General features: G+C 36.7%; 4 protein-coding genes across 4 annotated transcripts; 3 read left to right on the plus strand and 1 right to left on the minus strand.

Annotated features, from left to right (window-relative positions):
* The first annotated feature begins 1,178 nt into the window (after positions 1-1,178).
* On the plus strand, positions 1,179-5,514 carry LOC119989287 (uricase-2). The gene is made up of 8 exons (XM_038834719.1): positions 1,179-1,385; positions 2,165-2,257; positions 2,644-2,719; positions 2,849-2,958; positions 4,133-4,224; positions 4,385-4,558; positions 4,700-4,790; positions 5,229-5,514. The coding sequence occupies exons 1-8, from the start codon at positions 1,179-1,181 to the stop codon at positions 5,310-5,312; spliced, it is 927 nt and encodes a 308-aa protein (XP_038690647.1). The 3' UTR covers positions 5,313-5,514.
* Positions 5,515-5,603: 89 nt separating this feature from the next.
* Positions 5,604-8,517, minus strand: LOC119989288 (nudix hydrolase 26, chloroplastic-like). The gene is made up of 6 exons (XM_038834720.1): positions 8,212-8,517; positions 8,073-8,123; positions 6,821-6,913; positions 6,562-6,656; positions 5,955-6,069; positions 5,604-5,855 (listed from the first exon to the last, which is right to left on the minus strand). Exons 1-6 carry the CDS (start codon positions 8,476-8,478, stop codon positions 5,790-5,792), a joined length of 687 nt encoding a protein of 228 aa, XP_038690648.1. The 5' UTR covers positions 8,479-8,517; the 3' UTR covers positions 5,604-5,789.
* Positions 8,518-10,028: 1,511 nt separating this feature from the next.
* Positions 10,029-12,104, plus strand: LOC119988250. Its single transcript, XM_038833220.1, has 4 exons — positions 10,029-10,391; positions 11,132-11,260; positions 11,394-11,568; positions 11,944-12,104. The coding sequence occupies exons 1-4, from the start codon at positions 10,101-10,103 to the stop codon at positions 12,054-12,056; spliced, it is 708 nt and encodes a 235-aa protein (XP_038689148.1). The 5' UTR covers positions 10,029-10,100; the 3' UTR covers positions 12,057-12,104.
* Positions 12,105-13,406: 1,302 nt separating this feature from the next.
* LOC119989568 (exocyst complex component EXO70A1-like) lies at positions 13,407-18,940 on the plus strand. Its single transcript, XM_038835177.1, has 12 exons — positions 13,407-13,707; positions 13,953-14,048; positions 14,735-14,940; positions 15,112-15,372; positions 15,450-15,588; positions 15,659-15,871; positions 16,115-16,320; positions 16,437-16,637; positions 16,724-16,823; positions 17,635-17,756; positions 17,872-18,018; positions 18,413-18,940. Exons 1-12 carry the CDS (start codon positions 13,546-13,548, stop codon positions 18,528-18,530), a joined length of 1,971 nt encoding a protein of 656 aa, XP_038691105.1. The 5' UTR covers positions 13,407-13,545; the 3' UTR covers positions 18,531-18,940.
* Positions 18,941-20,016: the final 1,076 nt, after the last annotated feature.

Here is a 20,016-nt window from a genome sequence, read left to right on the forward strand (position 1 = left end):
CTTCAATTAAATTTTGACTTGGCTTTGTAAAAAATAATTTACATATCCGTAGATTATGAGATCATCATGTGACTTCGTTCTTGTATCCAAAGGTATTTGTTTGCTTTTGGATTTTTCTACCCTTCACTTTACGATTTTATTTCATAAAATAATTTCGTTTCCCCGAATCAAACTATTTCATAAAAGTAGTATCATTTGTACTTAAATTTTAGCATTAGACGCTATTTTGGTAAATAATTATTGTTGGGTGTGTTATATTGCTATTTAATTGTATCATGGGTGTTGTTTTGGAAGGGAAAAATAAAAACTCTCAAAATTGCACATACGGTTTTTAGGTATCATCTCAGTGTGCGAGGGTATTTTTTTAACTCTCTCTAAAAACTCTTTCTCAAATTTCTCATAGCTTTCCGAATTCTATTTTTCACGGCCAAGGAAGGAGGATGGCGACGAGCCTCCTGCCTTTTCCTCCTCCTCCCATGGCCATAGATTTGCTTTTCCCTTGTGTAGATTTATTGTTTTATTTATGTCTTTGTGTTGAACAGTGATTGTGTAGGGTTTTTTCACCACATCGTCTCCCATGAAGATGAAATATGAATCTTCTCATCCATCTATTATGGATTCTTCACAACACTAGTTTTTTGGGTGTGTTTCAGTAACACATACTTGGTGCACAGTGTTGAGTCTCCTAAATTTTGTGGGCTCGATCCTTCTTGATGAAGGGGAAGTCAAGAATCTTGATCTAATCCATGTGTATTGTTTTTTACTTTCTATTTCTCATTTACTCTTTCTAAATTTATCCCTGAACAATGTTATTTTTGTACATCTCGGTGTATGTTCTTCGGTTTTCTAATTCTTTTGGTTGGGTTTATAAATTTCTACACTTGGATTCCTAAATTTCTGAACTGTTAACGTGACGCTAATAATACCTTTTCAAAAAAAACCAGCTAAGTGAGGTCAGAATTGTCATCCGCAAAGAATACTGATATATGAAGAATTTAATAGGCCGTAAGTGACACGCGCTTTTAAAATGAGCAAGGGAAAGTGATAGTTGCGAACGTGCCATCCGCGTCAGATACGTAGCGCTCTGTTATACAGACAAACAATTCACGCCATAAGACGCTGTATCTCTTCTAACTTCGCAAGCAAATTATAGTCAAGTCGACGATCTTTCAAAAGCCATGGCGAGCTCACTGGACGGATTGAAGTTGGAGCAGAGACACGGCAAGGCCAGGGTGAGAGTTGCTAGGGTTTGGAGGTCCAAAGAAGCTGGTCGACACTACATAGTCGAATGGAGCGTTTCCATCAGCCTCCTCTCCGACTGCCTCCCCGCCTACGTCGCCGGTGACAACTCCGATATCGTCGCCACTGATACAATGAAGAATACGGTAAGATCGTTGCGTTTGCTTGGTATGATCTGAGAATCAGATCCGTTGGATTAAAACTCCCATTCAAAGCTAATACCTGATAGCGGTTAATGAATCAAACTAGAGTTTATGGTACATGGTTTTGGAATCGATGGTAGACTTTGTCATACATGGTGGCTCGATGACAAAGTTGATAGTGAAAGATATCAGTCATATCACTCTACTGTAGACATATAAAAGTCTTATTTGATTAATTAATTAACTTGGCTCACAAATTGTAAATGATTTATCAAAATTGGATTTAATCAAAAATTCACTCTGGATGGAAAGATTCTTGAAGACATAGCCTTCAGGCCCTTCACTTTTGTCAAGGCTAAAATCTTGATGGAAGAGGATTAAAGCTACATTCAAAGGTAAAGGCAATTGATTTATCTGAAGACTTTAATTGATCAAACCCGAAAAGGCATAAAGTGAGAATCTTTACCAAAACAAAGAAGTTAGCGGATCCTACGAGGATTGTGTACTTAAAATGCATGATCAAATGAGCGCAAAACAGTTTATGTTACATTTGAATTTGTTGGAATGGTTTCTGTTTTTTCAATATAAGGGATTTGTGGTGCATTGGCCATTTGAATTTGATTTTGATGGAGTAGATGACAGTTAACCTTGCTAATTGTTTTACCAGGAGAGGATAATATAGGATCGAAAGGTGCATGTAGTTTGTTGTTTTTACCCCTTCCACATTATTTTATTTCCAGAACATTGCAGCGCTAATAGTTTGAAAGTTGACTGCAACGTAGGTGTATGCAAAAGCAAAGGAATGTACAGAGCAGCTTTCAGTGGAAGACTTCGCCATTTTGCTTGCTAAGCACTTTACATCATTTTATAAGCAGGTAATACCTTAGAAATAGCATATCTGCATATGCTAGTGCTAAAACATATTTAAATGCCACATACCAAAGTACATTTTCCGATGCACTTCGCGTTATTTCTATTAGCCTGTTAAGATGAGTTTTGAAATGCTCAAGGTCAACTCACTAGGCAATCAATCCTAAAAATAAAATCTTAGTTTGCTTCATTAATTAGTGACTTATCCTTCATTAGTGGAATGTCACGACTCACGCGCTGTTGAAGAGTTTCTTCATTCATTTAGATGCCTTGAGTAAAAATATTAATGCCTTAGTGTTATTCTTCATGGCATTTATGCCTTCTTTTGTCAGCATTTAGCAAAGAAACATCATTATCTGATTGAGCAAAACCATCTCCCTTGTTCATGTAGGTCACTTCTGCAATAGTGAACATAGTAGAGAAACCATGGGAGCGAGTGCACATTGATGGGCAACCGCATGAACATGGTTAGTTTTTCCAATTTTATATTTGGCACAAGACTTGAATTCGCTGGTTTATGCCAGCAGTTAAAGTATTGGCTTGACTATCTATGAAACAGCCCGCCACTTTCACTCATTGTTGTGCTGCAACTCTAGGTTTTAAACTTGGATCTGAGAAGCATACAGTGGAGGCAATTGTAAAGAAGTCTGGTGGTTTAGAGCTGACTTCTGGCATTGAAGGATTGTCTGTACTGAAAACAACCAAGGTATACTCCACACATTTGTATCCTTAGATTTCTATATCCTCAATCAACCCCCCCCCCCCCCCGGGCAAAAAAAAAGAAAAGATTTCTACTATCCTTAATCAACTCTGTCTCTCTCCTATATGATCCTTAATCAACTGTTGCATGTTATTTAAAGCTGCCTTTGATTGATCGGATACAGAACTTTCTCTCTCTTTTTTTATTACATCACCCTTTTAACAGCATCAAACGCATAACAAAGTTTTATCTGTATCCCATGCTTGATTTACAGTAGCAACCATGGGAACCCTGAAACCTGGGGTGATGCCAAAGAAATGGAAGTTGAATCAATGCGAAATGAGTTCCTTTCTTGAATTAACAAGCTATTTTTATAGTAATGCTGATTGCATGACTTAGACGAATTTTTGTGGTGTGGAATAGCAGGAAGCCTTAGTGAGAAATTCTCCGTGCATCTTGTACACTCAAAGATACAAACCTAAATCCACAAAGGACGGATTTGGGGAAAGACCCTTAAAAGCTGTTTGTCTACTCCAGCATAGCGTTAAGCAATCCCAATACCTTAAACTTGGAAGTTTAGTGCAGTTGCTATTGGCATTGGCATTGGCATTTCCATGCCATGTGACTGTGGAAGCAACTTCCTAGACCTGGCTGCAAAAAGAAATAGGCTTTAATTGCTTTTATGGTTACGGGGGTTTATATTTACTATAGAGTATATACTACCTTCCTAGAGCTCTGATTACCCCACACCCACCACTTCATGCTTCCCAGGGTAATTCCCATAATGATGGAGAGTGTCATTTCTGTACTAGTGTCTGGCTTTGAAATTGAGCCTTTTGAGTAATATGTGTGCATTTAAGTGAAATATTCTGTCAGGTTCCACTATGTGATCCACAGGGTTGCTCCCTCCTGACGTCTGTATATTTTCATCCTTATATTGTAGGGATTTGCTGGTGCTGTTAGACTGTATCTAGTCATTTTCTCCTTTTGGTGCTTCTAAATAATTAAATAATATTTTAGTTATTCCTTATCTTTGAGGAAAATAATTAAATAAATAGACATACATTTGAAGTAAACATGATCAGGACGAGTGATATTTTCAGGCTTTATTTGCATTTAATACGATCTGATTCATGCTATATTTTTTTGACTTAATTATGGAGTTTATGCTGTGAAACAGTCGGGTTTTGAAGGGTTTATAAGGGACAAATACACAGCTCTGCCTGAAACACGAGAGAGAATCCTGGCGACAGAGGTCACTGCATCATGGAGGTAGATAAATCATTAATTCTTTTAGTACTTGCTTATGCTGCAATATGTGCTGTGTGAGCTGAAGATTATTGTTTTAATTTAAACACTTCTGAATTCAATTTAAGCTTTCTTGAGAACAAAGGATGCAAAGGCATGTTGATGAGGTACAATTGCCCAACAGGTACTCTTATGATTATGTCTCTAGCATTCCGAAGAAGCCACTTTATTTCATGGAGCAATATATGGATGTGAAAAAGGTTTTAGCCAACACTTTCTTCGGTCCTCCTACGAGTGGAGTCTACAGTCCATCTGTTCAGAGCACTCTTTATGATATGGCAAGGGCTGTGCTTAGCAGGTATCCTCCCTTCTCTCTCTCTCTCTCTCTCTCTCTCTCTCTCTCTCTCTCTCTGTGAGAAATATGCATTTCGGCACACGACAAGGTGAGATCGGTCTTTTGACATGGCAAATTTTAATTATAAGTTTCTTGGTTTTCCAGGTTTCCTGACATATCAGCTATCCGACTGAAAATGCCGAATCTCCACTTCTTGCCGGTTAATCTGTCAAGCAAAGACAATGTTATAGTGAAGGTATCACACTTATTTTAGGACTGCAATTTTATGATATCAATAATGAAGTCAATGAACCCAATCATAGCTGAGAAAACACTGTGTCTGATGTCTAAATTACCAAGTTCCTGGCTGAGAAGTTTTCAAATGGATCAATGGATAAGTTGTAAATTAAGTTTTTTTCTCACAATAAAATGTCTCTTGCCCAAAAAATATTTTTATAGAAGTAATCATGGTTGTCAACACCACAAACAGCCACTATTGTGTCTGATTAAATGCAATGAGAGCTAGGTGAAGCACTTAGGTTGGTGCTCTGCCAAAAATCTTCTTATGGGAAAGGAAAGTGAATTGTTTTGTTCTCCTTGGTGCATATTGTGTTCAGTTCATTTACTGGTTTCTAACTTTCTATTAGCTGGAGAAACAGACTGACCTAAGTGATGATTGTGATATCTTTTACAGTTTGACGATGATGTATATCTACCAACTGATGAACCTCATGGATCGATTGAAGCAACCCTGTGCCGCTTCTGGGCGAAGATGTAGAATTTGCTGTACTCATCAAAATGCTGCTTCTGTTCTCTTCCTGCAGTTGCTGTTTATGTTTTTTCATTGTCAAAATGATGTCTTTATGCTTTCAATTTGATACTTTGATGTCTACATAAAATTGTAACTTAAGCTAACGTTCTTCACTCTTGAGCTGTTGGCTCTGTTGATTATAAATAAGAATGAACTTGTGAAATTTCTACTCACATGTCGCCCTTGTTTGAAATTCCTCCTCAAAATGCCCCATTCGCACAATGAAGAAAAAGAAAAGAAAATTGATACGCCTGGAAACAGATCCAATTATTTCATGCTAGCTTTAGGCTGCTCAACTATAATCATATCAAATCCTTACAGTAAAAGAGACATCCAAGCTGATAACCTGAAGTGCAACTCATTGTCAATTTAACCCGGCTTATTTAACTAAAGTTATCAGCATGTATACTTTAACCATGCGAAAACTTGAGAAATAGTTTCTTGTTATTGAAGATGGGGAGCAAAACCAGCCAGAACTTCCTTGTAAACAGGCTTCTTAAAATCCACAGCCTGCAGCCAAATGAAGGGGAATGTCAACGATCAATGAAAGTGAGACTAATTTTCATCTGTGTATGCACAAAAAGACAACAATAAGATGGGGCAACTTACATGCTCAACTATTTGTTCTGGTGACATCCATGACCACTTGCCAAACTCGGGTTTCTCAGTTCCATCACCCAAAAGATTAATTTCTTCTTCATTCCCAGTGAATTTAAGAAGAAACCTGCATTTTGCGTTTCCAAGTTACATATACATAGAATTTGGATAAATGAAATTTCACTTTGTATCATAAAGTGAGCTTACTTCTGTACTTGTATTAAAAAACTGCTCCAGAAACCTTTAGGTCAAGATCAACCGTGAATAAATCCAGAAATATATAAAACACTTACATATGTACAGGTGCATGGAAGTCCATCAGTTTGCAGGAAGTAAACTTCAAAACATTAGTTTGCATCTATACTCGCATGTCGCATTCTTACAAATTAATGAATCTAAAGTCAACACCTTGAAAATGATATACGTACGATCACTGATTCTAAGTTGAGTGATAAGCTGCATGCAACAACAGGGAATATGGAAAATATTTGTCTACACATGAAGCAGCAAACCTTAAATGGGCTATTCTCAAGCAGGTAAACCTAACCCAACCCTGTTGTGGTTTAGTTTTTCTAAATGCAGTCAACATTAACTGTAAATAGGCTATGTGATTACTTACCACTTCTGTGCTTGACCTTTCCAGTCAGATCCCCATTGATGCCTAAGTTTCTCTCGAACCTCGGGTGGAAAGTCATATGTCAACCAATAAGGCAACTGTGATAAAACCAGGGGGGTGCATGCATCAGATTTCTTTCTCAAATTGCAAAATAGTATAAAGAAAGGGAAGAAAAACAGGTAAACAGCGGCAGAGCATACAAGTACGGAAGTACCTCAAAAAATTGTACTAGAACATAAGAAACAATATCTAAAAATCAAACCTCTGCAATAACTTCTGCTGAGCTAATTCCTGTCTCTTCTTTTAGTTCCCGTATGGCTGCAGCTTTTGGGTCTTCACCCTCATCAATGCCCCCCTGTTAGTTTTCACAAAGATTGAGTAAACCTTCCATCAAAAAAACCCAAGGGGAACAATGAACTAATGAACTTAAATGTATATTCAAAAATACATCCAAGTGCTATCAGTCCTCGCTGTTCAGGTTAGTATGATTTTTAGGATAGTTTCTCAACTTCCTACAAAAACTTAGGATATCTCTCCCTATTCTTGACTTCTCGCAGTAGGGCAAAAATACATAATCACATGGTAGATATCCTGAAATCTCATAACACTTCCAACTACAGTGCAATGTCTACTGAATGAAACCATTGCTCTATTTTCATCACCATAAACAAGCTCAAAGTCTCAAATTCGCAACAGACCTTTAGAGTTGAACAGTGACCATATACAAACAAATGAACTTCCACGACAATTGAAAATTTCATCTGTTTTTATGCATGGTTAGCTTGCATCTAGGCATTGGTCCATTACTCCATATACCATGAATTTCCCTTGAGATACTCTACAATGGTGATTTTGTTTCTAAACGCAATTGTTCAAGCCCATTTAACACATGTATTCCTCATAATTTCTATTATAGCAGTGTCACTCTCAAGATCAAGCGATACCAAGGTACTAGTCTTCCCAGGCATATTTGAAACTCTACTTGTTAATGATTTTTTATTTGTAGTGTCATTTCTGATACAAACCTGAGAAGCAAAGTAAAAAGAATATTAATTGATTAACCAACTCCTAAAATGCCTATATAATTTATTACTCCTAATACACAGATATCTACTTTACATAGTCGTTAGCAATTATCAACTGTCCAATCTTCTCCGCAGGACATCAGTCAATAACATTGCCATGAACACGACAATAACTCCCACCTGGGAAGCTTCAAACACTTACGACTCTTTTAACATTCAAACTCTTCAGCCGCGAGCTCAGTATCAATTTCAAGTTTCAACTCATGCTGTTTACTGACCAACAGTGATTTTTTACTTTTTAATGTCATGAACTAAGTTGTGCATCACACAAGCATTATGATACACATGAGCAATATAGTATTGCATAATCGCATTCATCCTCAAGTGAATGAGAAATTGTCAATTTCCCCAGCAGCCAAACAGAGCACAACACCTTCAAAAGAAATCAAAATAACAAAGGTAATCATATGAAGCAAAATGTGAAATCACCTGCGGCATCTGCCAAGCATCTGGTATATCCAGCCTCGAAGCAGCAAAAATCTACAAAAATAACATAAATCCAGGATTCATATATAGATTACATAAATACACACACAATCTATGCATGTACATATAGCAGTAAACTAACCTTCTTGGAAGGATTGATGAGACAGATTCCAACATTCCTGCGATAACCTTCTGGAGGAGCTTCCATGGACGATGATGACGCCGATGAAGGAAATACTGCGCCGGAGAACAACGCTACGCGGAGAGGCTTCTGTCGCAGGAATGGCAGGTCTGCGAATTTGGACGAGGTGGAAGGGTAATTTGGGAATGATGAGGTGGGTTTCGAATATGCCCGGAGACGAGAGCGACGGAATGCGGGATTACAGACACCGGGTCGGCATAAAGCCATCTCCAGCTACCTTGTTCCATTATTCGGCGGTTCGTTTATTATTGCAGCCTTAATTTACCATACTATCCCTTCAAAAGGAACAAACTAACAGTGATAGGCGGTGAATTATTTAATATATTTATTTATTCATCTATAGTGATTTTGTACTTTTGTCCCCACAAAACCTAGATGTTCTTACTTTTGTCCTCACAAATTTTATCTTTCTTGATCATTCATACCCTCAAAGGTTGAAAGTATGACTAAATGTTTTTCATGTCCCCTCCGTCCCTTTGCCGTTTGTTGACTAACGGGAATGTCACCCAAGACGCACACGTCGTGACTCCTATGTGATTTGTTGAATGGTTTGATTGTCAAAATCGAAAATCGAAGGGGTTGGTTTGCAAGAGCGTTAAAACCCAGGGAGTGTTTGCTGAGTCTTCATAGACGCAAACACTTGTTTGTGACTTCTCCGTTAGTCAACAAACACTCCCTAAGTTTTAACGCTCTTGCAAACTAACCCCTTAGTTTTCGATTTTGATGGTCAATCTCCTTTAACAAATCACGTCGAGACACGTGCACCTCGTGTGAAATCCCCGTTAGTCAACAAACTGCAAGGGAATAGATGGGACATGAAGGGTATTTAAATTAGTTGAGGGAGTTTGACTGTCAACAAGAAAAGTGAGTGAGTCCGTTATCAAATGCATTTAAACTTATGATATGTTTATGCATTTTACCCTATTTAGGATAATAAGGAATGAATCCAAGCATTCATATTTCATAATCATCACGTAGCTAGCTGTGACTTCATAATCATCATGTTTACTGACGTAGTCTAACTAAGAAAGGGCGTAATGTAATTTTTTTTGCCACAAAGTGTCGTCAATTTTCAACTCAATCATCGAATGTTCAAATGTTTCAATTCTTTTTTTGATACAAATGTATGTTTCAACTTGAGAACCGAAAGTTGAAAAATTGTTTTTATATACACACACGATATATTTCTTTGTGAGCACTACGTATCTCTAACAAATTCAGTTATAACATGTAATTAGATAACGTAATAACGAAATTCAATGTAATCAAATAATGTAATACTGTTATAACCGTTTACGAACAAAAATGTTAGGGATAAGTCATTTTCGAGATTTATCATTGTTTGGGCAGATTCTTTATTTTAATTTTATATGTCACATCAATAGTTTGATTATCCGAATAGTCGAAAATCTGTCTGAGTGTTCATATTGGAACAATATTCAACTTTGGGTTCTCAAGTTGAAACATTTAAATATTTCGGGTGACCGAGTTGAACCTCTTCAACTATTTCAGAGTGATCAAAAGTTGGAGAAACATAAAATGTAACGTGCTATCAGTTTAGGTCTTCTGGTATTGGAATTTGTCTTCTTCTAAATATTAGTAATTAATATATCTCAATCTTACCTGTTCCATTCAAAATATGACATTTATTCATTTTCCTTTTTTTGCTAGATTTTAATTAATATGAGTCCAATACATAAAAATGTGAAATGTGTGAAGATGATGAAGGAAAGTCCAAGTGACAGGCAACTCTTTCCTCTCTCTCATTTTTCCATTCATTGCAAGAAACTGGCAGTTACAATCATTCTGTCCTATATATACATATATGTATGTATATATATGTTCATCACTATCTAGCAAATAACAGAGTGGAAGGTTTGATTATTTGTACTGGTTATGCCTTGATGATATCTGTTGTGGACTCTCCTTCCAACCTAGAGGATGGAGAGCGTTGGCTACCTTCTTCCCTCATCAATGCACTTGATTCTCCAAACCCTAAGCTTCCATACACCACCAACTACTATGATAACATGCTTCATTCTCCTTCTCAGCTGTATCAAATCAACCATACTGCTGCTGCTGCTGTTCCATCTTTTCTTAATGTTTCCTCAAATGTTCAGGTATATATCGCATTCTCTTATCTTTCCCAGGAGATTTTACTATTACTACGGAAATCTCGTGCACGAGAGTTGTATATATCTTGTTTGTCCCGACTATGCCTACTGTGAAAGTCATGTGCTCGGAAATTGTTTATCAAACTTGCATTTTTAAAGAAATAAAGGCATACACTAATTTATGGCGGAAGTCTCGTGCACGGGAGTTGCATACATCTTGCTTATCCGACCTCGCCCACTACGAAAGTCACGTGCGTGAAAATTGTTTATCAAACTTGCATTTTATAAAGAAAATAAATCGTACACTAATATATGATGGAAGTCTCTTGCACGCGAGAGTTGCGTACATCTTGCTTATCAGACCTCCTCCACTACGAAAGTTACGTGCACGAGAATTGTTTATCAAACTTGCATTTTTATAAATCGTACACTAATATATGATGGAAGCCTCGTGCACGAGAGTTGTGTACATCTTGTTTTTTCCAACCTTGCCATGTTGCGAAAGTCATTGTCCATAGGAATTGTTTATCAAACTTGCATTTTTTAAAGAAATGAAGTCATACACTAATTTTTATGGCGGAAGTCTCGTGCACGGGAGTTACGTACATCCGGCTTATCCTGACCTTGCCCACTGCAAAGCCACGTACACGGGAATTGTTTATCAAACTTACATTTTTTAAAGAAATAAAAGCGTACACTTGGTGTTGAATATTGTTTAATAATATTTTTTTGCCTTTTGGCTGCAGATTTTGGATGCTTCATTTCCTATCATGCCAAATGGAGGTGGCAGTCGAGTTCCATATGCTGGACATCATCATTATGCGTCGTGGAACTTTGGCCCCCCAGCTTTATCCTTATTACCTCTTCACCATGAAGTAAGTACAGAACTATACATACATACATATATATATATATATATATATACGATGAATTTCCTTTTGTTTAATAATTTTGTTATTTTTACTTGCTTTTATTGTTTATTGATACAATTAAAATATTGGTTATTAGGGTATCGAGAGAAGAAGAGCAATGGATTTCTTTGGCAAATGTGAAGGAACTGGCGTTTTCCTTCCTCGACGTGCCCGATTCGTCAAAGAAGTTGGAGAATCCGCTGCTGAGAGTACTGGGACTGGAGCTTTCTTTAATCATGATGTTGAGGTTCCTGGTCGAAAGAAAAGGAGGAGTAAGTTTTAAGATTACAACCAATATATATATATATATATATATATATATATATATATATATATATATATATATATATATATATTTATGTATTGTGTATGGTGGGATTTGTAGTCGTTACCGTTTTGGTGCGTATTATGTAAATTCATCAGGCATGCGTACTAGCTCACAAACCACGCATGAAAAATTCATGCGTGGGCTCATGTCTTCTGAAAGTTTCTCTATATATATCTTACTTGTTTTAATTAACAAATTTTCCTTTAAAGTTTTTCCTTATAGATTAGTCATTAATTAATATATTTCTTGTAAGAATTTGTGCTGTATTTAGACAAATAATTTACTATCATATTAATTGTGATATAATTTTTTTTGACAGATAAAAAGAATCATCAAAGGAAGTTTCTCAACAAAGATGAAAAGAAAGCAGAAGAGTCTCCAAGTCCATCATCTGAGCTTGAGATATGCTTACCAGAGGAGTGGACATACTAAATTATTCTATCAAGTGGCTCCTCTGTAGTAGCTCTCATTGGAATAGAGGGAAATAAATAAAATGGAATAAAACGAATATGAACTATATTTTTATCTTGAGTATGTTCTTCCCATATATACAAGTTTTATTTAGTGTTCGTGTGGTAGAGAGTACGTTGAGCGCATCCGCTAGAGGGAGACACGTTGGGCAACGCTCAGCTACCAAACTATCGTTTCCGCTAAAAAAAGACCCCAACACAAGAGTTTTTTTTTTTTGGTACGCTACACATATCGTACACTCTCTATCCACACCACTAATATGCTAAATGTGTCATTAGTGTAGTCGTGTCTCACTGCTATTCTCGATGATCTCAAGAACCTAGCTAGCAGCAACCCATTACTCAAATTAATCTCAACCATTCTCCAAATATTATTGCTTGGATTTCCGACTTCGATCCACCACCACCAATCCCGCCTCCAAACCTCGCACTCTTTCTCACACCACAACGATGTCGTTGAGGTATCCTCTTCGACCTCCTCCAGTGAAATCCTGTTAAAATTAATATTTTTATGTCTTTATTGGTAAATTAACGGTTTATAGCCTTTATACTATAGGTCTAAATTGCGTTTTACCAAAGACTTGCACAACATATTTTACAACATATACTATAGTATAAGTCAACAACATATGCTCTTGAGTCTTTTATTTATGTTTAGCGTGTGAGCGTCACATACGACCATGTTCATTAAAAATCACAAACAGTCTTAAATTGATTCGTCATTATGTAGAATTTTGTAATTTCCTTCTCAGAGAAATTGTTAAACAACTTTGAACCATGAAAATAATAATTTATTCTAAAATTTTAGGGTCATCTACAAGATTTTATGAGAAAAATCAAAATCAACTGCATAAATTTGCTTCCGCCATTTATTTTTTATTTAGGATCAAGTTATTCGTTTATAAATGAAAAAAGAAATGCAATTAGACGCCTTCAATTATGATTTGATTTGAAGGAAGATAATTAAAGATAATGTTTGAGACCAAAAAAATGACCCCTAAAGACCCTCATTTAATGTGGAATATTGGATGTGAAGTTGGCTCTACATATGTGACTATTTTAATGTCACATAGATTTATTAAACTTTTGATGATCAAATTTTGAGGTTCTCTATCATTGTCCGGCAATTAAATGGTTATTATAAAAGCTTAAATATATATTTTATCTTTTTTAGGTCTAATTTATGATATGGATTTTTTTTAAACGGAATGATATGGAATTTAAGAACTTGAATATATTTTTAAAAGCATACTTGTATTAAAATATATTAATTTTATGCACTGGTAGACCTGATCAGCGCATAGTCGCATACATCCCGTCAAAGCAAAGAAAAACAGCAAGAGAAATGTGTCGGCAGACACATTCTCCTTCTCTCTCTTGATCTTGATAGAGAGAGAAAGAAACGGAGAGGAAAATTCATAACCCGATAATCGAAGAGAATACGAAGACAAATGGGTGTAGCTGTTGCAGGCATGGATTCTCTGAGAGATAGAGCGGCCATGATGAGAGAGTCACTGCAAAAGAGCCAGACAATCACGGACAAAGTTGTCTCCATTCTTGGATCCTTTGATCACCGCCTTTCTGCCCTTGAAACCGCCATGCGCCCCACGCAGGTACCTCTCTTCGACACTTGATTTCTTGTTTGGTTCAGAAGAAATTGCAGGAAGGTTTAAAGAATCTGGTCTTATCGAGGTCAAAGAAAGACTAATTAAGTATTTTTAGTATTTTATACTGAATTTTCGTTTCATATCTTTTATGCGATTTCCTCAAATAATTTTGGGGGAATCAGATCCGATTTGTTACAGTTACGTGTTGCATTGACTAGTTATTGACTGAATCATGAACCTGGCTTTTGTAGGTTAGAACACATGCTATAAGGAAAGCTCATGAAAATATAGACAAGACTTTGAAAGCTGCCGAGGTTATATTGGTGCAATTCGATCTCTCTCGTCAGGTTGGTTTGATGTAGAGCTTGAGTTTTTAAATGCTTATTTGCAGTTAATTCTCTTTTTTATTTAATCTTTTTAAATAAGGTCCCATTGGATGTCGGTTTTTCATCAGTAGTTGGAATAAAATTCATGGAAGTTTTTGTATGCATCCATGGTCTTTATGTTGAGTTCTCTTTAAAACATTTATGAGAAAAAAAATATTATATATTTTGTAATGCCATATGATGACATGTTTCTGGATGAGCAAGAGTGAATATGACAATATGTGTTAAGAATTGGTATAGAATAATCAATAATATCAAATAAATCAAACATCAAGGATGTCAAGATGTAACATCGGGTAGAAAGCATAGGACAAAAAGTTCTCACCATGGTCAAAATGTTACATTCTGCGATTCACCTCTATCATTAATAGATTGACATCAAGCTCTTCATTAGTTCTTGCTTTATTGGCATTGCAAATCGTGTAAATTGATGAAAAGTGTTTCTTGTTGGAAAGAACGTATATCTTCTTAAGGAACTGTTGTGAATTCTTTGCATACCCTTGGTGTCCTTGTAATTTAGTAGAATTACTTTTCATCTCAGAAACTAAAGACAGCTTATCAGACTTGCCATTTTGTCATGCATTGAGAAATTTTTGCTGTAGTATTTGATGTCTAGACATCTTTGATGTTGTCTCTATTATGTTTAGGCAGAGGCTAAAATACTGAAAGGGCCGCATGAAGACTTGGAAAGTTATCTGGAAGCAATTGATCAACTTAGAAGCAATATTCGTTTCTTCAGCAGCAACAAAGGCTTTAAGAGTAGTGATGGGGTGCTCAACCATGCAAATAATCTACTTGCTAAAGCTATTTCAAAGCTAGAAGATGAGTTCAGGCAACTGTTATCATCCTACAGGTTTGTAAGTAATTGCTTGTTGATGCTTTCTGTGTTATGACATAGTCCTTTCCTTGGGGAAAGCAATATTCCCAATAAGTTGCTTGTCTTACCTGCTATGATTTTATAGTTTGGAAATTACAAATCTCCTCTCATTTAAATTTTTTTTTTTACTTATTTATTGAAATTCAGTAAACCTGTGGAGCCTGAACGTCTTTTTGAATGCCTCCCAAACTCATTGCGGCCATCCTCAGGATCACCTGGACACCAGGGTATTTCTGGTGGCAAGCATGCATCTCCTACCAACCATGCTGAGAATCAAAGCAGTAACCTAGAAACTGCTGTTTTTACACCTCCCACCCTTATACCTCCACGAATTCTTCCTTTATTGCATGATTTGGCCAAGCAAATGGTTCAGGCAGGTCACCAGCAGCAGCTGCTTAATATTTACAGGTAAAAGGCTCTGCCTTTGGTCCTCTTAGTTTAGATGTAGTTGTATACATCTTAGTTGTGTCTTATTTTTCTTTTAGGGATACTCGTTATGTAGTTTTGGAAGAAAGCCTACTCAAGTTAGGAGTTGAAAAATTGAGCAAGGAAGATGTTCAGAAGATGCAGTGGGAGGTTTTGGAGGCCAAAATTGGGAACTGGATTCATTTCATGCGCATTGCTGTAAGGATCTTCCAGAATGTGCTCAGTTAGGCATTTGTCTTATTTGTCATATTTGACCATGTTTGAACAGGTCAAGTTGCTGTTTGCTGGAGAATGGAAGGTTTGTGAACAGATGTTTGAAGGGTTTGATTCCTTGAGGGATCAATGTTTTGCCGAGGTCACTGCAAGTAGTGTTTTAGTGCTGCTGAGTTTTGGAGATGCAATTTCCAGAAGCAAGAGATCACCTGAAAAGCTTTTTGTTCTTCTTGACATGTATGAGATAATGCGGGAGCTTCACCCTGAGGTAATGCTAACGTAACATGTTAAAAAACATGCATCGATAGAATTGCATGTGATCTATGAGAAGAAGGAAACTTCTGCAAGAAAAGAAATTTTGCATGGCACAAAATTTCTTCTGGGGCCAAGCTGTCTACCACTTTACCTTGCACTGGTGCTGAAATATCGGCATTTTGAGCATTTCTGAAAAGTGTTTTTATGGGAGGACTTCCATGGGAATTTTAGTGACAGAAATTGAAAACCTTTGCAGATTATAGCAATTTTTAAAGGTAGAGCCTGCACTGAGATTAGAGAATCGGCACTGGGTCTGACAAAACGGCTTGCGCAGACGGCACAAGAAACCTTTGGTGATTTTGAAGAGGCAGTTGAAAAAGATGCAACCAAGACTGCTGTAACTGATGGAACTGTCCATCCTCTTACAAGCTATGTGATCAACTACGTGAAGTTTCTGTTTGAGTAAGTTTTACTGACCCCAATTTTAACCTTCTACTCCAATCACTACCATATAATATTTCCTTGTTTAGCATGTAAAGAAGTCTCAACCTCTTGCTGATGCCAAAAAAATTTCACAGCTATCAATCAACCTTGAAGCAGCTTTTCGAAGAGTTTGATACTGGAAATGAAACCGTTTCAAAGTTAGCTTCTGTAACAATGCAAATAATGCAGGCCCTACAAACTAATTTGGATGGTAAATCAAAGCAGTATAAGGATCCTGCTTTGACTCACCTGTTTCTCATGAACAATATTCACTACATGGTCAGATCTGTCCGCAGGTTTGTGAGACATTTATTTTGCTTTGACATTTTAGAACTGTTTGCTATTGTATGAGATATCGGTGCAATTTAACCTTTTTCTCTAGGTCTGAGGCCAAGGATTTGTTAGGAGATGATTGGGTGCAAAGACATAGGAGAATTGTTCAGCAGCATGCGAATCAGTACAAAAGGATTGCTTGGGCAAAGGTGTTGTCCATTGAAAGACTACATTGTTGCATTCTTAAAAAAAGTTCTTGCCTAACATTATCTATGCTTGGAACTTTATATTATCATCTTATGCATATACATGCATATGGTTCTATTCTCTATGCTGTTGTCATCTAGTTCCCTTTTGTTGATTCTGTCTAAATGGGAGTTTTACCTTTTGCTCGGTTTAGAAATACAAAGGATGAATGCAATGTGCATAGTGTCATAATTTCAGTTGTTCTATATATTCCTAAATATAGTTTAAAGTCCTTCCAGATTGGAACACTTTAAAGCTAATTAGGATGACTTCTTTAAACCTATATTCCATAATCATAATCCAAATCTCTGGAAGCATTGGTTTGTTCATATCATTAGTCTCAGAGAAATATTTCTTTCACCACCCTTTTCCACCCTTTCTTAAACCTTGTTCGTCCTATTCACTACTTTTTACTTGTGATTTTAGTGTGTAGCCTACTCATGAAGTTACCCTTGTTTGAGAACTGAAAACCATAGTTTTCATTAAAAATGCACCAAGATGGTGCCAAAAGTACATTAAAAGATTCTTATATTATGTTACATACCTTAGTATAATAACTTCTATGTTATAAATTGTTCTCCCGTGGCCTCTGAATTTTTAGCTTTAGAAGACACATTTCTACCTCGAAAAGATCAAAATCATCCCAGAGATGCATGAGATTTATAGTGTTGCAGTTTCATAATTCAGATTATATTTTTATCATTTGATTAACAGCATTGCTGATACATTGAATCTGAATGGACTGGGTTTGACACGGTACTTTCTCCTTTGTAGATTCTTCAATGTCTCTCAGTTCAAGGACTAACCTCATCAGGGGGAGGTAGTTCAGTTGGCGGTGATGGAGGAAGTAGTAGTAGTAGTAGTAGTGGAGTTTCAAGGGCATTGGTAAAAGAAAGGTAAAGATTGATTTGCATCCCCCATTTCTCTCTATATATGTGTGTGTATGTTTCGTTGTACTTGTAGAAAGTTCATTTTTTCATTATTTTGGTCAAACTTTTGCTGTGTGACCAGGTTTAAGACTTTCGGTATGCAATTTGAGGAGCTTCATCAAAGACAATCGCAATGGACTGTTCCTGACACTGAGTTACGGGAATCTCTAAGGCTTACAGTCGCCGAAGTTTTGTTGCCCGCCTATAGATCTTTCGTGAAACGTTTTGGGTATGTGATAGATCTTCTCCATGAATAATATACAAATTGATGTGGGATCATGCAGATATACACAACTGTTCACCCATGTACACACTGACATGTGTGCATATCTTCAAATGCTCCTGATCTCTTTGGCATTTGAAGTCGTCAAATCATCTTCTTCTTTATTTATATTTGTTGTTATGAATGAAGAATAGGCCTATGCTAAAAGTTGATCTCTCTAAAATTATTGACCAAGTCTGTTATTTCTTCAACATGTCTTGGTTCATCACTCCATTAAATGTTACAATAATTGGTACCACTAGGCTAGTGAAATACTTGTGAATATTTTGCCATCAGATTTCTGAAAGTCCCTAATTCTAATCTACTCGTTACCTTATTTTATATGTTTACATGTTTGCAGGCCTCTAGTCGAAAATGGGAAAAACTCCTCTAGGTACATTAGGTTCACAGCAGAGGATCTGGAACGGATGTTGGGAGAATTTTTTGAGGGGAAGACCTCGAATGAATCGAGGCGATAATTTTGACCTCTCTCTCTTTTCCCATCTACTTCCACTCTCATGGAAAGTAAGTAATGTGGGATAACATGTTGAACTCGTTGGGCACCGGCAAACCTATTCCATGCTCTCTCTGTGGAGCTTAGCGATTGAATCCCTGTTAGGTATTTTTTTCCTGGTCTATTGGTTGCATTTTCATTGGAGGTGTGATGTTCTGAGGTGGGCTCTTGTCTACTAGATTGCTGAATACCTCGCATGGTATGCGGCGATTGTATAGAAAGGAAATGGAAAATGTATGTGTTTGCTATGTAGTATACTACATGCATGATATGTGACAATTAGTCCCTGACATTATTTCATTTGTAGCACAAAAATAATCCCCCCTCTATTTTTTGCATGAGATATATTATATAGTCCTAGCTCCCATTTTTTTTTATTTGCTTTACTTTTTTTGTTAGATTTTGTAAAAGCTTCCTATTAGTTGAATTTTTTGTTTTTGTAAAGTAAGTGAGAAGAAATTACATTTTATAATTCTATCTGATAATAATTTTAATCCACTATGATAATCCAACCCAAACTTGCAAGTGAGTCGTTGGTTGAACGGTAATTACATTATATGTAAGTGATCATCCACTTATTAGATCGTGGATTTGAGATTAGATTGTCGGTTTGGGAAGAAAGATGGAGTGCGACCTGTAGAGCACATGTATCGCACAGTCGGGTTGCTCACGCAGCGAATCTCTCTCTCTATCTATCTATAGATAGATAGAGAGAGATGTGAAAGTAATAGCCTTATGTTTTGGCCGTCCCCCGACTTACGGTCTTTACGCTACTACTACTGTGATGTGAGCGGTTCAAATTGGTTTGATCAGTCCTACCTCTCCTCGAATCTTTGTTTAAAAAAAAATCCAATCCGAACTTTTCTTACACAATCCACAATAGAAGGCCTGATCAAAGTTTGTGCTAAATTGAAGAATCCATTTACTACCCGGGTCGGGCGAGGAATTAGAAAGCCCAGTTTGTGCGGGCTTCTTTACACCACTACGATTGACTAAATGAGCCCAAGGCCAAACAGACTTATAAGGCCTTAATAACGCCTGAGCCCATGATTATCGGAAAATATAGCGAAATAGACGAGGCCTGAGGGATCGAGAGAATCGTGTAGCAAGGGAGCGTGCAACTATTAACTGCAAAACGTTATGCCAATGATATAATTCCTCACATTCTAAATTTGTGAGTTTCATCTATTCCTCTCTGCATTTCTCTGCGTATTTCCTACACAAATGCTTGTTTACAGTTGATCTGAATTGATCGTGAGGGTCGGAAGTAGAACTAAACGAGCTGATTTGTTACAATTTTAGTTTCGGAATTGAAATTGTGCTGTTTAGTTTCCCGATTAGCGTGGTTATACGGATTTTTTGAATGAGGAATGCGAAGTAATGTGAAATGTCGACAGAAAATTTGTTGTAATTCTATGAATCATTTGTATTTTAGTTCTATCTTTTGTTTC

This window comes from Tripterygium wilfordii, chromosome 21 (genome assembly GCF_013401445.1).
Source record: "Tripterygium wilfordii isolate XIE 37 chromosome 21, ASM1340144v1, whole genome shotgun sequence".
NCBI lineage: Eukaryota > Viridiplantae > Streptophyta > Magnoliopsida > Celastrales > Celastraceae > Tripterygium > Tripterygium wilfordii.

Bases quoted from the DNA above. Each gene is read 5' to 3' on its own strand.
- LOC119989287 (XM_038834719.1), top strand. From the start codon at position 1,179: ATGGCGAGCTCACTGGACGGATTGAAGTTGGAGCAGAGACACGGCAAG. The intron at 1,386-2,164 runs GTAAGATCGTTG...ACTGCAACGTAG, and splicing joins CTGATACAATGAAGAATACG to GTGTATGCAAAAGCAAAGGA. The intron at 2,258-2,643 runs GTAATACCTTAG...TTGTTCATGTAG, and splicing joins TTACATCATTTTATAAGCAG to GTCACTTCTGCAATAGTGAA.
- LOC119989288 (XM_038834720.1), bottom strand. From the start codon at position 8,478: ATGGCTTTATGCCGACCCGGTGTCTGTAATCCCGCATTCCGTCGCTCT. The intron at 6,914-8,072 runs GTGATTTCACAT...GAAAACTAACAG, and splicing joins ATGCTTGGCAGATGCCGCAG to GGGGGCATTGATGAGGGTGA. The intron at 6,070-6,561 runs GTAAGTAATCAC...CGCAAAATGCAG, and splicing joins AAAGGTCAAGCACAGAAGTG to GTTTCTTCTTAAATTCACTG.
- LOC119988250 (XM_038833220.1), top strand. From the start codon at position 10,101: ATGTATATATATGTTCATCACTATCTAGCAAATAACAGAGTGGAAGGT. The intron at 11,261-11,393 runs GTAAGTACAGAA...ATTGGTTATTAG, and splicing joins TATTACCTCTTCACCATGAA to GGTATCGAGAGAAGAAGAGC. The intron at 11,569-11,943 runs GTAAGTTTTAAG...TTTTTTTGACAG, and splicing joins TGGTCGAAAGAAAAGGAGGA to ATAAAAAGAATCATCAAAGG.
- LOC119989568 (XM_038835177.1), top strand. From the start codon at position 13,546: ATGGGTGTAGCTGTTGCAGGCATGGATTCTCTGAGAGATAGAGCGGCC. The intron at 16,638-16,723 runs GTTTGTGAGACA...CTTTTTCTCTAG, and splicing joins ATGGTCAGATCTGTCCGCAG to GTCTGAGGCCAAGGATTTGT. The intron at 17,757-17,871 runs GTAAAGATTGAT...CTGTGTGACCAG, and splicing joins AGGGCATTGGTAAAAGAAAG to GTTTAAGACTTTCGGTATGC.